General features: G+C 39.9%; 1 protein-coding gene across 1 annotated transcript; it reads right to left on the bottom strand.

Annotated features, from left to right (window-relative positions):
- Window positions 1-5,793: 5,793 nt before the first annotated feature.
- On the bottom strand, window positions 5,794-8,837 carry LOC131357856 (uncharacterized). Its single transcript, XM_058397204.1, has 6 exons — window positions 8,729-8,837; window positions 8,291-8,638; window positions 7,288-7,653; window positions 7,066-7,179; window positions 6,405-6,442; window positions 5,794-6,323 (listed from the first exon to the last, which is right to left on the bottom strand). The coding sequence occupies exons 1-6, from the start codon at window positions 8,784-8,786 to the stop codon at window positions 6,192-6,194; spliced, it is 1,056 nt and encodes a 351-aa protein (XP_058253187.1). The 5' UTR covers window positions 8,787-8,837; the 3' UTR covers window positions 5,794-6,191.
- Window positions 8,838-12,183: the final 3,346 nt, after the last annotated feature.

Consider the following 12,183-nt stretch of genomic DNA (forward strand, 5'->3'; position numbering starts at 1 on the left):
CACCCTGAGTAACTAAAAACCCAGTAGAACAAACATTTATTTAAATTACTCAAATAAGTTACTCACAAAATTAAAAAAAAAAAAAAAAGAAACTAAATTTTATTAAATTATTATATAATTATTAAATATTAAATTATAATACTGCAAGAATAGAAACTTTAAAAAAAATAGTGTAGACTTACTCCTTATTCCTTTAGCAATATATATTTTACCAATTTTATTTAACGTGAATTTTAAGTGATGTCATACGATAATTGTGTTTAGGTTACCACATTTGAACTGAACTAGCTAGTTAAACATGCCCCACATGTTAGTTGGACACTTAAAATGACAAAGACATGTGTTTTAGGTCAGCCATTGTTCCTTCAATGCACTCACTTGCATGTCTACACTGAATTAGCACATTTATTACTAAATCCTACATGCTACCAACATAGATAAAATGCTAGCATGGTAATGTTATTGAAATGATTTTGAACAATGTAGCTGTAATGACAGCCGAAAGGCAGAGAATATAGGATCCAAATGCGGAGTTTAATCACACAAACAGAAGCAAACAAATCCAAAACAGTAATCCAGAGAGAAGAGTCAAAAATATCAGGCAAACAAATCCAAAAATGTGAAAAAAGTCAAGAAACAGCAAAAACAGGGTTCATATACTAGGCAAACTGTAATAAAGAAACAGCTTGGTATGGAAACAAAGGAACAATACTTTGCCCTGAAGTTCGCATGCATCCTTGCTTAAATGTTCATTGAAACCCAGAAGTGGCTCGATACTTGGGTGAGGGTTCCCTTCGTCGATCATGCAAGGGCATAGTCGTCTGGGATGCTACAGACCCCCCCCACCCCCCTTTAAAAAAACCTCTAGGGTTCTTCGCCAAGGTTGGCCACAGGGTGTGGGCACATGTTTGTCTGATTGTGAGCTGTGAAATTCGCAGATTAATGCCAGATCCAGATTATCGGCTGCATGGGTGCATTTTCTGGGGCGACCAGGTTTTGGAGTATACCCCTCCGGCTTCTGGAGTCAAGAAGGGAGTGCACTAGGTAAGATAGGCCCTCTTCAATGTGTAGTGGGGGTTCAGAGGCTTTGCTTTCTTGGTTGGGTCGGGAGGTTCGCTGGTTTGAGGAGGGAGACATGAAATGTTTGGGTGATAAAAAGCCAAAAGTATTTGCTCACCTGCCTTGACTCGCATATGAACTTAAGTGACATCCCATTCCTAATCCATAGGGTTCAATATGACGTCGGTCCACCCTTTGCAGCTATAACAGCTTCAACTCTTCTGGGAAGGCTGTCCACAAGGTTTAGGAGTGTGTTTATGGGAATTTTTGACCATTCTTCCAGAAGCGCATTTGTGAGGTCACACACTGATGTTGGACGAGAAGGCCTGGCTCTCAGTCTCCGCTCTAATTCATCCCAAAGGTGTTCTATCGGGTTGAGGTCAGGACTCTGTGCAGGCCAGTCAAGTTCATCCACACCAGACTCTGTCATCTATGTCTTTATGGACCTTGCTTTGTGCACTGGTGCACTGTCATGTTGGAAGAGGAAGGGGCCAGCTCCAAACTGTTCCCACAAAGTTGGGAGCATGGAATTGTCCAAAATGTCTTGGTATGCTGAAGCATTCAGAGTTCCTTTCACTGGAACTAAGGGGCCAAGCCCAGCTCCTGAAAAACAACCCCACACCATAATCCCCCCTCCACCAAACTTTACACTTGGCACAATGCAGTCAGACAAGTACCGTTCTCCTGGCAACCGCCAAACCCAGACTCGTCCATCAGATTGCCAGATGGAGAAGCGCAATTCGTCACTCCAGAGAACGCGTCTCCACTGCTCTAGAGTCCAGTGGCGGCGTGCTTTACACCACTGCATCTGACGCTTTGCATTGCACTTGGTGATGTATGGCTTGGATGCAGCTACTCGGCCATGGAAACCCATTCCATGAAGCTCTCTGCGCACTGTTCTTGAGCTAATCTGAAGACCACATGAAGTTTGGAGGTCTGTAGCGATTGACTCTGCAGAAAGTTGGCGACCTCTTCGCACTATGCGCCTCAGCATCCGCTGACCCCGCTCCGTCAGTTTACGTGGCCTACCACTTCGTGGCTGAGTTGCTGTCATTCCCAAACACTTCCAAGTTCTTATAATACAGCTGACAGTTGACTGTGGTATATTTAGGAGCGAGGAAATTTCACGACTGGATTTGTTGCACAGGTGGCATCCTATCACAGTTCCACGCTGGAATTCACTGAGCTCCTGAGAGCGACCCATTCTTTCACAAATGTTTGTAAAAACAGTCTGCATGCCTAGGTGCTTGATTTTATACACCTGTGGCCATGGAAGTGATTGGAACACCTGATTCTGATTATTTGGATGGGTGAGCGAATACTTTTGGCAATATAGTGTATGATAGAAGGGTGGGAGTTGAAGTGACATGGTTAATATGCCTAGTGATCAGGAAAGGGCAGATGTAGTGGGAACTTAGTTTACAGCAGGGGAGTTTGAGTTTGATGTTGCGTGTGAAGAACCATACTCTTTGACCAACTTGATACTGAGGGTGTGGCTGTCTTCTCCAATCTGTGTTTAGACATTGTCTGTTGATAGCTCTCTGAAGCCATACAAGGGCGCTTTCCCACACAGTCTGGCTGCAAGGAATCCAGTCATCCACAGCTGGGATGTCAGATGGTTCGCCAGACAAGGGGAATTAGTAGGGTTTGTACAGGCACACTGAAAGGGTGTTAGTCCTGTGGAAGAGTGAGTGGGTGAGTTCTGAGTATATTCCGGCCAGAGGAGGAACTCCACTGCTGTTGTTCCCAACTACAGTATGTTCTGAGATATCGGTCGATTTCTTGGTTTAATCTTTCAGCCTGTCCATTTGATTGGAGATTATAGCTCAAAGTCAGACTCACGTTAATATCCAATTGGTGGCAGAATGCTCCCCAAACTCGTGAGGTGAATTGTGTTCTCTGGTCTGACACACTGTTTTCTGGAAGACCATAAACTCTGATGACCTGATGGCACAAGGCTTTAGCAGTTTCCATGGCAGTGCGCAGGCCCTTCAGAGTTATCAGATGGCAGGCTATGGAAAATCTGTCGATGGCCACAAGGATCGTGGAATAACTGTTGGATCTAGGGAGGTCTGTGATGAAATCAACAGAGAGGTCATTGAGGCACTGAGGCATTGGGGGTGGTTCCAGTAGTCCCGCTGGGAGATGGTGACTGAATTTAGATTGCGCATATGCCTGACAAGCTTTGATGTAAGTGTCCACATCATGGACTAGGGAGTCATTCTGGAGAAGGGCTGTGGTTCTGTGGATGCCTGGATGGCCTGAACCACATGGTGTGAGGGCCCAGTGAATAACCTGGTGACGTAAATCATGGCTCGAGTTGTTGAACTTGATGAATCTCCTCCATTAAGTCCCATCGAATAGGAGCAAGGATTATGGCAGGATGGAGTTGGGACACATGGGTTTGAGGGTCATGGCAATGTGAGACAGCATCAGATTTGCTGTTCTTTGTCCCTGGGACAGTATGTTACAGTAAATTGAAAGTGTGTGAAGAACAGAGCCCACGAGCCTGGTGGGAGTTGAGGTGCTTGGCATTTTTAATGTATTCTAGTAGTCAGTGATCACATATAATGGGTGTTTCACTCCTTCGAGCCAGTGCCGCCATTCTTCTAAGGCCTCCTTAACGGACAATAGCTCCCAGTTGCCGTCAACATAGTTGGCTTCAGCAGGAGTTAGTTTTTGAGAGTAAAGGGCACAAGGAAAGACCCATGCTGCTAAGAGAGAACCACTCTGATTCCACAGCTAGATGTGTTCACTTCCACTCTGAATGGTGCATGTGGGTCTGGGTGTTTCATAATTGGGGCCGTTGTGAAGCAGGTTTTCAGACTTTTAAAAGCAGCTTTGGTGTGTTCTGTCCACTGTAGCTTCTAGTTGCCCAGAATGAGTTGAGTGATTGGGGAGGCCACTGAACTGTAATTTAACCACTCTGTTACAGCTCGTACCTTGCTCTGGTCCATTTCTACTCCCGCTTAAGTAAAAACATATTCTAAGAATGTGAGTGAATCCTTATGAAATTCACACTTCTCAGCTTTTACATAGTTTAGGCTGCAGGACGCATGAGAGCACTGTGTGCACATGATGTACATGGTCGTTATAATCAGTGGAGAAGATGTTGTAGATGTAGACGATCACAAAGTGGTTTAGCAAGTCTCTGAAAAAGAGTTTAATGACAATCAGAATCAAACAAATCCAAAATGGTAATCCAGAGAGAAGAGTAGAGAAACAGGCGAAAGGTCAAAACTGTAATGTCAGAAATATCAGGCAAACAAATCGGAAAATGTTTAGCAAAAATCAGAGGCGAGAGAGAGAGAGCAAAAACTGTGGCCATACACTAGGCAAACTATGACAAAAAAACGGCTTGGTATGGACACAAATGGACACGATGCTTTGCCCGAAGTTAGCATGCATGCTTCCTTAAATGTTCATTGAAACCCGGAAGTAACCAACCCAGTTTAGAGGGGTTCCCTCTGTAGGTCATACAAAGGCATAGTCATTTGGGATATTACAGATTATTACATATTACAGGTAGTAGCATGCTAATACGACTTCAGTACTGGTTAGGCCTTAGTTTATTTGACCTTTAAGACTTGGACCTCAAAATAAAGTATGATTCATAAAATATGATCAGTGAAGTAAAACCAACTGGCAGTTTAACCCAGTCTAAACCAGTTCCTGATTTGTAGCATAAATGGAAATTCTTCAAAATGGTAAAGCTTGCTGTATGGTGTTGCACAAGTCACTTAAGTCTCCATTTATGTGCATATATATTTGTGTAATCTGTGTGTGTCAGGAGCTGCTGCTACTAGTTAGCTAGCATTAACTCACTATTTAGAGAAAAAAATCTTACTGTTAGATTTGTTAATAAGATCAGCTTGAGAAACTGCCTTAGATGTCTTGCCATTGTAACATAAGCTAGATAAAAATTTTAGTTAAGTGACTAGCTGCACTAATGCATTAACCATCATCAGCTCAGTTATGTGAGGTATTTAGTGTCTTGCATCCTAGAATAAGTAAGGGTTAAAACACCATGTTTATGTAATACAAAATATTGGGGGCAGGGGGGTTGGGGGGTTTGCCACAGGGCTTTTTGTCCATGACGATGCCCTAAGAGGTCGTCTATATGCCCTGAAACCTTTGAAAAGCTAAACCTTTCCTCCTAAAGTCTTGCAGGTTAATCATTTGGTTCCTTTGTAACATCTTTAAAACTACATATCGTTTGAGAAAGCTGGCAAAACAAGAAGTATCCTGTATATTTAAATCCAGAATAATACTGAACTTGTTCAATTGCTTGTGTTTTAATTCTTGCGTGTTATTTACGTTTTCTTACTATTTATACCGATTATAATAGTTTATAACAAATTCAGTACTGGTTAGGCCTTAGTTTTTTTGGCGTTTAAGACTCGGACCTCAACATGAAGTATGATTCATGAAATATGGTCAGTTTAGACAGTGAAGTAAAACCTAGTGGCAGTTTAATCCAGTCCTAACCAGTGCATGATTTAACTTGAGGCCATCACCAGTTTGCTAGCATAAATGGAAATTCTTCAGAATGTAACAACTTGCTGTATGGTGTCCCACAAGACTTTTTTTTAGGCTCCTTTTTGTTCATGCTTTACATACAGCCCTTTATACTTTCGCAGTTAATTTTAGATTAAGTATAAACGAATAGATACAGCAAATATATTCCATATTATTCACCATTATGTGAAATAAAAGGTTTCTGGTTTGTCTTTTGATACTCATAAATAGCATTTTACATCATATCTTCTAGAACATGACATTTATAAGTTATAGATTGAACTATTACAACATGTTTACAGGAAACAGTTGCACAGGAAAAACAACAAAAGTGTTATACGAGCTCGTAAATAAACAGACCACAGCATTTGTTCGACTTTATAACTGTACATAGGTTTAAAAAGTACATTCAGGCATTATTATGCTATTATAGATTCAGTTTAAAATTGCTACTCAACATTTCCTTCATAACATTTTCAAGCAAGTCAGGCCTGTAACATATGAAGTTAGATTTCTCAGCCCTGGAGAGAACAGATTATGTCAGTAAAATGTTTTTTACATTGATTTGGCTTAATCATTGAGAAGACAGTTATAATACGTTTATCAACAGTCATCTAAGTAGCAGGAGTGTGAATCACTTCAGAATAAACAGTATCTTGAGCTTGTCCTCTTTTTATTCTTCCACTTTTAGTTTTCCTCTCAGTGAAACTCAGTGCAGCGTAATTCAGCTCCACAGCATCACGGCCCTGCAGGAGCAGATAGAAAGAGTCAATCGCTAACAAGACGATTTTTGTTGCCATGTATATATACAGTTCCTGATTAGTTACCTGATTGTGTGTTTGTTCTTCCCGTTGTGGAAGTTTTGCTGTGGAGGAAAGAATCATTTGTGACTGGATCTTTGCTGAAATGTACATGTATTTGCATTCATTTTTATTTTGCACTTGAAAATACATCTTTTTTTTGACTATGTGCTTGGTTAAAAATAATAAATAATATAAAAAGTTATTTGAATTTTTACAGTGCCTTGCAAAGTATTCATATCCCTTGGGCTTTTCCACATTTTCTCATGTTACAACCACAAACGTAAATGTATTTTACTGGGATTTTGTGGCACATAATTCTGATGTGAAAGGAAAATGATGAATGGTTTTCAAAATCTTTTACCAAAAAAAATCAGAAAAGTGTGGTGTGTACTCTGATTCCCTCTAACTAAAATCCAGTGGATCCAATTTCCTTAAGAATTCACCCAATTAGAAAATGGAGTCTGTGTGTAATCTCAGTATAAATACAGCTGTTCTGTGAAGCCCTCAGAGATTTGTTAGAAAAGATTACTGAACAAACAGCATCATGAAGCCCAAGGAACACACCAAGCAGGTTAGGGATGAAGTGTGGAGAAGTTTAAAGAAGGATTAGGTTATAAAAAAAGATACACCAAGATTTGTGTGTTGTGTTTATATTCTGTTTTGATTAAAGCCAAGCAGAACATACCTCTATGTTTTTCCAACTTTTGTTTTTTACAGTTTAAAATCACATGAGCAAAAATCACCACCACACACACTGTCAGCGCTACGGCAAGGCAGATCACTACAGCATCAGATCCCTCTGTAGATAAATAAACACTGTAATGAAGAATATGTACTCGTTGTAGAACCATGACATATTTACAACTAGAGCCAAGTAAACAAGTTCAAAATCCAGTTAAATACTTACTGAAATGTTGCTCTGTGAATGTGTTCACACCCAGCTGTATTCGTGTCCCGTTCCCAAATATGATCTTCCCACACAGGGCCACAGCGCAGTAGTAAGTTCCAGTATCATTGAGGCTGAGGATGTTCTTGGTGAAGTTGTACACACAGGTGTGTGTAGAAGAGCCGCTCTCACACTGATGGCTGCTGTTGTGATGAGTGTAAATGATTTGAGGATGGGATTGTGGTGGAGCAGCTCTGAACCAGAGCACTTGGAGTTCTGCTGCTCTGCTCTCAGAGAGAACCGAGCACTGCAGAGTCACTGAGGCTCCTGCAGGAACCGAGTCTGACACGCCGCGCTGCCACACTGACACTTTTGCTTCTCTGTCATCTGGTCAGATTGATATAGACAGTGTTCAAATGAAAATCCTCAGGCCTGCTATGATGCTCTTATTAAGTTATAGTTTATTTTTAACAGCATGTCATTAAAATGATTATTCCACAGCAATTATGCCAATAATTAAATTTTTTATTTATTACAGAATGTCAGATTTTTTCTGTTTATACCTATATTTAATTGTTGAATAATTCAATAACTGTTATCACTTAAAGCAGGTCTCGAAAAATTAATTAGACAAGAAAAATAAATCTTGTAAATAAATCCTGAAAACTTTCCTGTGCTGGAGAATCTAAATAATAATAAATATTTATACACATTTTAATTTAATTTAATCTGGTCACATGTAGCGTCTATGTGTAGGTTCTTAAAGCAGAAACTTTTATGTGTTAGAACATGCACAATAATATATAAGATGGAGCTACTGTCCTTATTCAAAGCCCAAAAAAATCAAGATTTTCTGACCAGAAATTGTTGAATAAATAAATTAATTAATTAATAAATTAATTAGTTAATTAATCAGACACAGCATTCTTCATTTCATAGCTATCAACATTCTTAATAATAATTAAAAAATCAATTCTCAGCACAAATCTGAAAGAATTATGAATATCTTTGAGTAATTAATTACCTGTTACAGCCAAGAGTGTCCCATCCAAAAATTTAACCTTCTCCCAGTTCGATAGCCCACAGAAGTAAAATCCTTCATCTTCCTTTTTTGAATGTCTTATTGTCAAAGAAATCCCATTATTAATTTTCTCCAATTTCACTCTTGAGCTGTTAAAATGAGCAGAAATTTTGACATCCATATGCAAAAACCTTTCTCCAACTTCCTGAGGTATCTCTCCAAATCTTTGTTTGTACCAAACAATATAATCTGATCTACTGCTGTGCAGAAATGTGCAGTTAAGCGTAACACGTTCTCCAGACTTCACAGAGACTAATGATGGTTTGTAAAAATCCACAGTTTGGGCTGAAACTAGAAAATACAATAAAGTTAGAAGACATGGATTGATGACAACTATAACTTAAAAAAAAAATACAAAAAGCTTGTACTTGTATGACTTACTTGTCACACAAAGAGCTAAAAGCAGACTTGAGACTGGAGATATTCTCTCAGACAACATGATGCTTGAAGTGAGCTGTCCGACAAAAGCACAAGTATATTGTGTTGAAGAAATTCGCCTCATTGGCTGCTACAGATCATAAGATCAGCTTAAATTTTCCATCCCACCTTCAGGTTCAGAAGCTTGTAGCACAGTTTGACCACAAGAAGTCAGCATGAAAAAGAAATCCATTCAGGTAGAAGTAGTTTTACTTCATAGAACTGACTTTACATGCCCAGCCCCAAGTAGCTAGAAACCCAGTAGAACAAACAATTAAACAGTTATTTCAATTACTCAAGTTACTCACAAAATTAAAAAAAAAAAATACAGAAACTAAATTAAAATACAGGTAGAACTTTGAAAAAATGGTATAGATTAAAAGGGGAAAATATAGTTACTATTCATTTGAGAACTTGTGGAATATATTTTTTACTGTGTAAATACACAACCTAATTTTATTTAACAGTGAATTTTAACAGGTACCACATAGGATAATTATGTTTAGGTTACCACATTTGAACTGAACTAGCTACTTAAACATGTCTCACATGTTAGTTGGACACTTAAAATGATGAAGATGTGTGTTTTACGTCAGCCATTGTTCCTTCGACACACTCACTTGCATGTCTACACTGAATTAGCACATTTATTACTAAATCCTACATGCTATTATTATAGATAATATTCTAGCAAGGTAATGTCATTGAAATGATTTTGAACAACGTAGCAAGCTAATATGAATCCAGTACTGGTTAGGCCTTTATTTTGACCTTTAAGACTTGGACCTCAAAATGAAGTATGATTCATGAAATATGATCAGTGGAGTAAGTCTAAACCAGTTCCTGATTTTACTTAAGACTATCACCAGTTTGTTAGCATAAATGGAAATTCTTCACATTGCAAAAACCTGCTGTATGGTGTCGCACAAGTCTTTGTTTTAGGCTCCTTTTTGTTCATATATACTTCTATAACCTATGTGTGTGTGTGTGTGTGTGTGTGTCAGGATCCTGTACTGTATGTGGGTGTATCCTAACTAGCTGCTTCTGCTAGTTAGCTAGCTATCATCAACCTACTACCTTGAAAAAAAATGACTTACATTTGTTAATAAGATCAGTTTGGAAAAATTGATGCCTTGGATATCTTGCCATTGTCACATGATTTAGATAAAAAGTTATAGTTTAGTCCAGTGACTAGCTGAACAAATGCGTTAACAAACATCAGCTCAGTTAGGTGAGGTATTTTGTCACAACATTAACGCTATGTGCATCAGAAATTAATAGACCTAGAGAGTAAGTTGCATCATGATTTTCATAATCATTCTTGTTTCCTATAATATGTGAGGGTTAAAACAATGTCTTTGTAATACAAAATATTTGGGCCGCCACAGGGCTTTTAGTCCATGACGATGCCCTAAGAGGTCATCTATGTGCCATGAAACCTTTTGAAATGATGCTAAAACATTCCTCCTTTCTCTAGATCCTGATTCTGATTAATCATTTGGTTCTTTTGTAACATTTCTAAAACTACATGACATTTGAGAAAGCTGGCAAAACAAGACGTATCCAACCCTATATGATACTGAGAGTCTAGTACATGCTTTTAGAAGCCCTGGATTGACTCATGTCATGTTACTGTATGACTTATTGTGTAGCTCAAAAAGCTGCAGTCTTCACCCAGCAACCAGGAAATGAAATCCTGAGATCTTTACCCCAGTCATATTCAAGCTACAATAGCTGCCTAGCCCGTTCATCATTAAATACAAAGTCTTGTCAGCCAAGGTAGATTTCATGATAGCCGCTTCAGGCCACTTACTGTGTGCATCAATGACAACCAACAGCATTTTGTCCTCGACTGGGCATGCAAAAGCAACATGAATGCGATGCCATGGTTTCTCTGGATATTCCCATGGGTGCAGCTGTGCCAGTTGTGGTATGTTGCGAATGCTTTGACATGATGTACATGTTCTTGCCTATTCTTCAATTTGCCTGTCCACTCCTGGCCACCAGAAGTAACTTCTGGCAATCTCTTTCATGCGGACCATTCCACAGTGTCCCGCATGCAGCTGTTTCAGCACTGATTTGCGCAGCGCTGGTGGAATGATCACTCTCCTGCCCCACAACAAACAACCTGTCTGCACCGAAAGTTCATGACGTCGAGTGATGTATGGTTTTAGCTCCAAGTCATCATTCTCACCTTTTTCTGTCATGACGAAATCCATGACCTTGGACAAGACGGTCATTCTGCGTGCCTTTGCGCACTTGCACAGCTGTTACTGGGGCCTTATCTACTTGACTAAAGTAGAAAATTTCGGCTACTTTTGTCTCTTTTACTTGGTCAGTGAGGGGCAATCCTTGATGTCGTAGGTGTGAGCAGATAATAGCAACGCCCATCTTTGCATCCTACTAGCAGCAAGAGAGGGAATGCCATGGTAAGGGCCAAAAAGTTAGTGGGCGATGGTCGGTCAGCAGTGTGAACTTCCTTCCGAAAATATACTGGTAAAACTTGCGCACTCCAAATACAGTGCTCAATGCTTCACATTCAATCCGAGCATAGTTTGCTTTGGCTTTGCTTAAACTCCTCGAAGCAAATGCGATCGGCTTTTCTTGACCATTCGGCATGATATGGGACAAGACAGCTCCCACTCCATATGGGGAAGCACCACAGGCCTGTTGAATCAGAAGGGCAGGGTCAAAATGAGTGAGGGCTTTTGACCTTAACAGAGTCTCTTTCGCTCTTTCGAATGTCTCTTGACATTCAGTGGTCCACCTTGAACTATTTTCATGACACAACAACTTGTGCAGAGGTTTCAAACAGGGTATCAATGTTTGGAATAAATCACCCGTAATAATTAAGCAAGCCGAGGAAGGAATGTAGCTGGCTCACATTTTTGGGCGTTGGAGCGTCCACTATGGCTTTCACCTTGGATGGGGATGTATGCAGACCAGAGGCATCAATGACATGACCCAGATACTCGACTGCAGACTTGAAAAATTCACACTTGTCCTTCTGCACTCTTAATCCGTATTCTTTCAGTCTCTTGAGGCTAGCGTCCAGGTGCTGCAAGTGTGATCCATCATTAGTGCTGGTCACAAGGATGTCATCTAAGTAACACACCACTCCTGGAAGGCCCGCCAGAATCTGATCCATCTGATCCAATCCTGAAGTAATTCCAAACGGTAAACACTTATACCGAAATAAGCCCTGGTGTGTGTTGATGGTGAGAAGTTCTCTGGACTGTTCCTCAACATGCATTTGCAGATATGCTTGGTTGAGATCGATTTTACTGAATTCTGTTCTCCAGTCAGTCCTGTGAAGAGGTCATTAATGTGAGGCAAAGGATATTGTTCTGCAGATAACACTGGATTCACAGTGACTTTAAAGTCCCCACAAATGCTTATGCCTCCGTCTTTCTTTAAAA

The sequence above is a fragment of the Hemibagrus wyckioides genome, linkage group LG08 (genome assembly GCF_019097595.1).
Source record: "Hemibagrus wyckioides isolate EC202008001 linkage group LG08, SWU_Hwy_1.0, whole genome shotgun sequence".
In the NCBI taxonomy this organism is placed as follows: Eukaryota; Metazoa; Chordata; class Actinopteri; order Siluriformes; family Bagridae; genus Hemibagrus; species Hemibagrus wyckioides.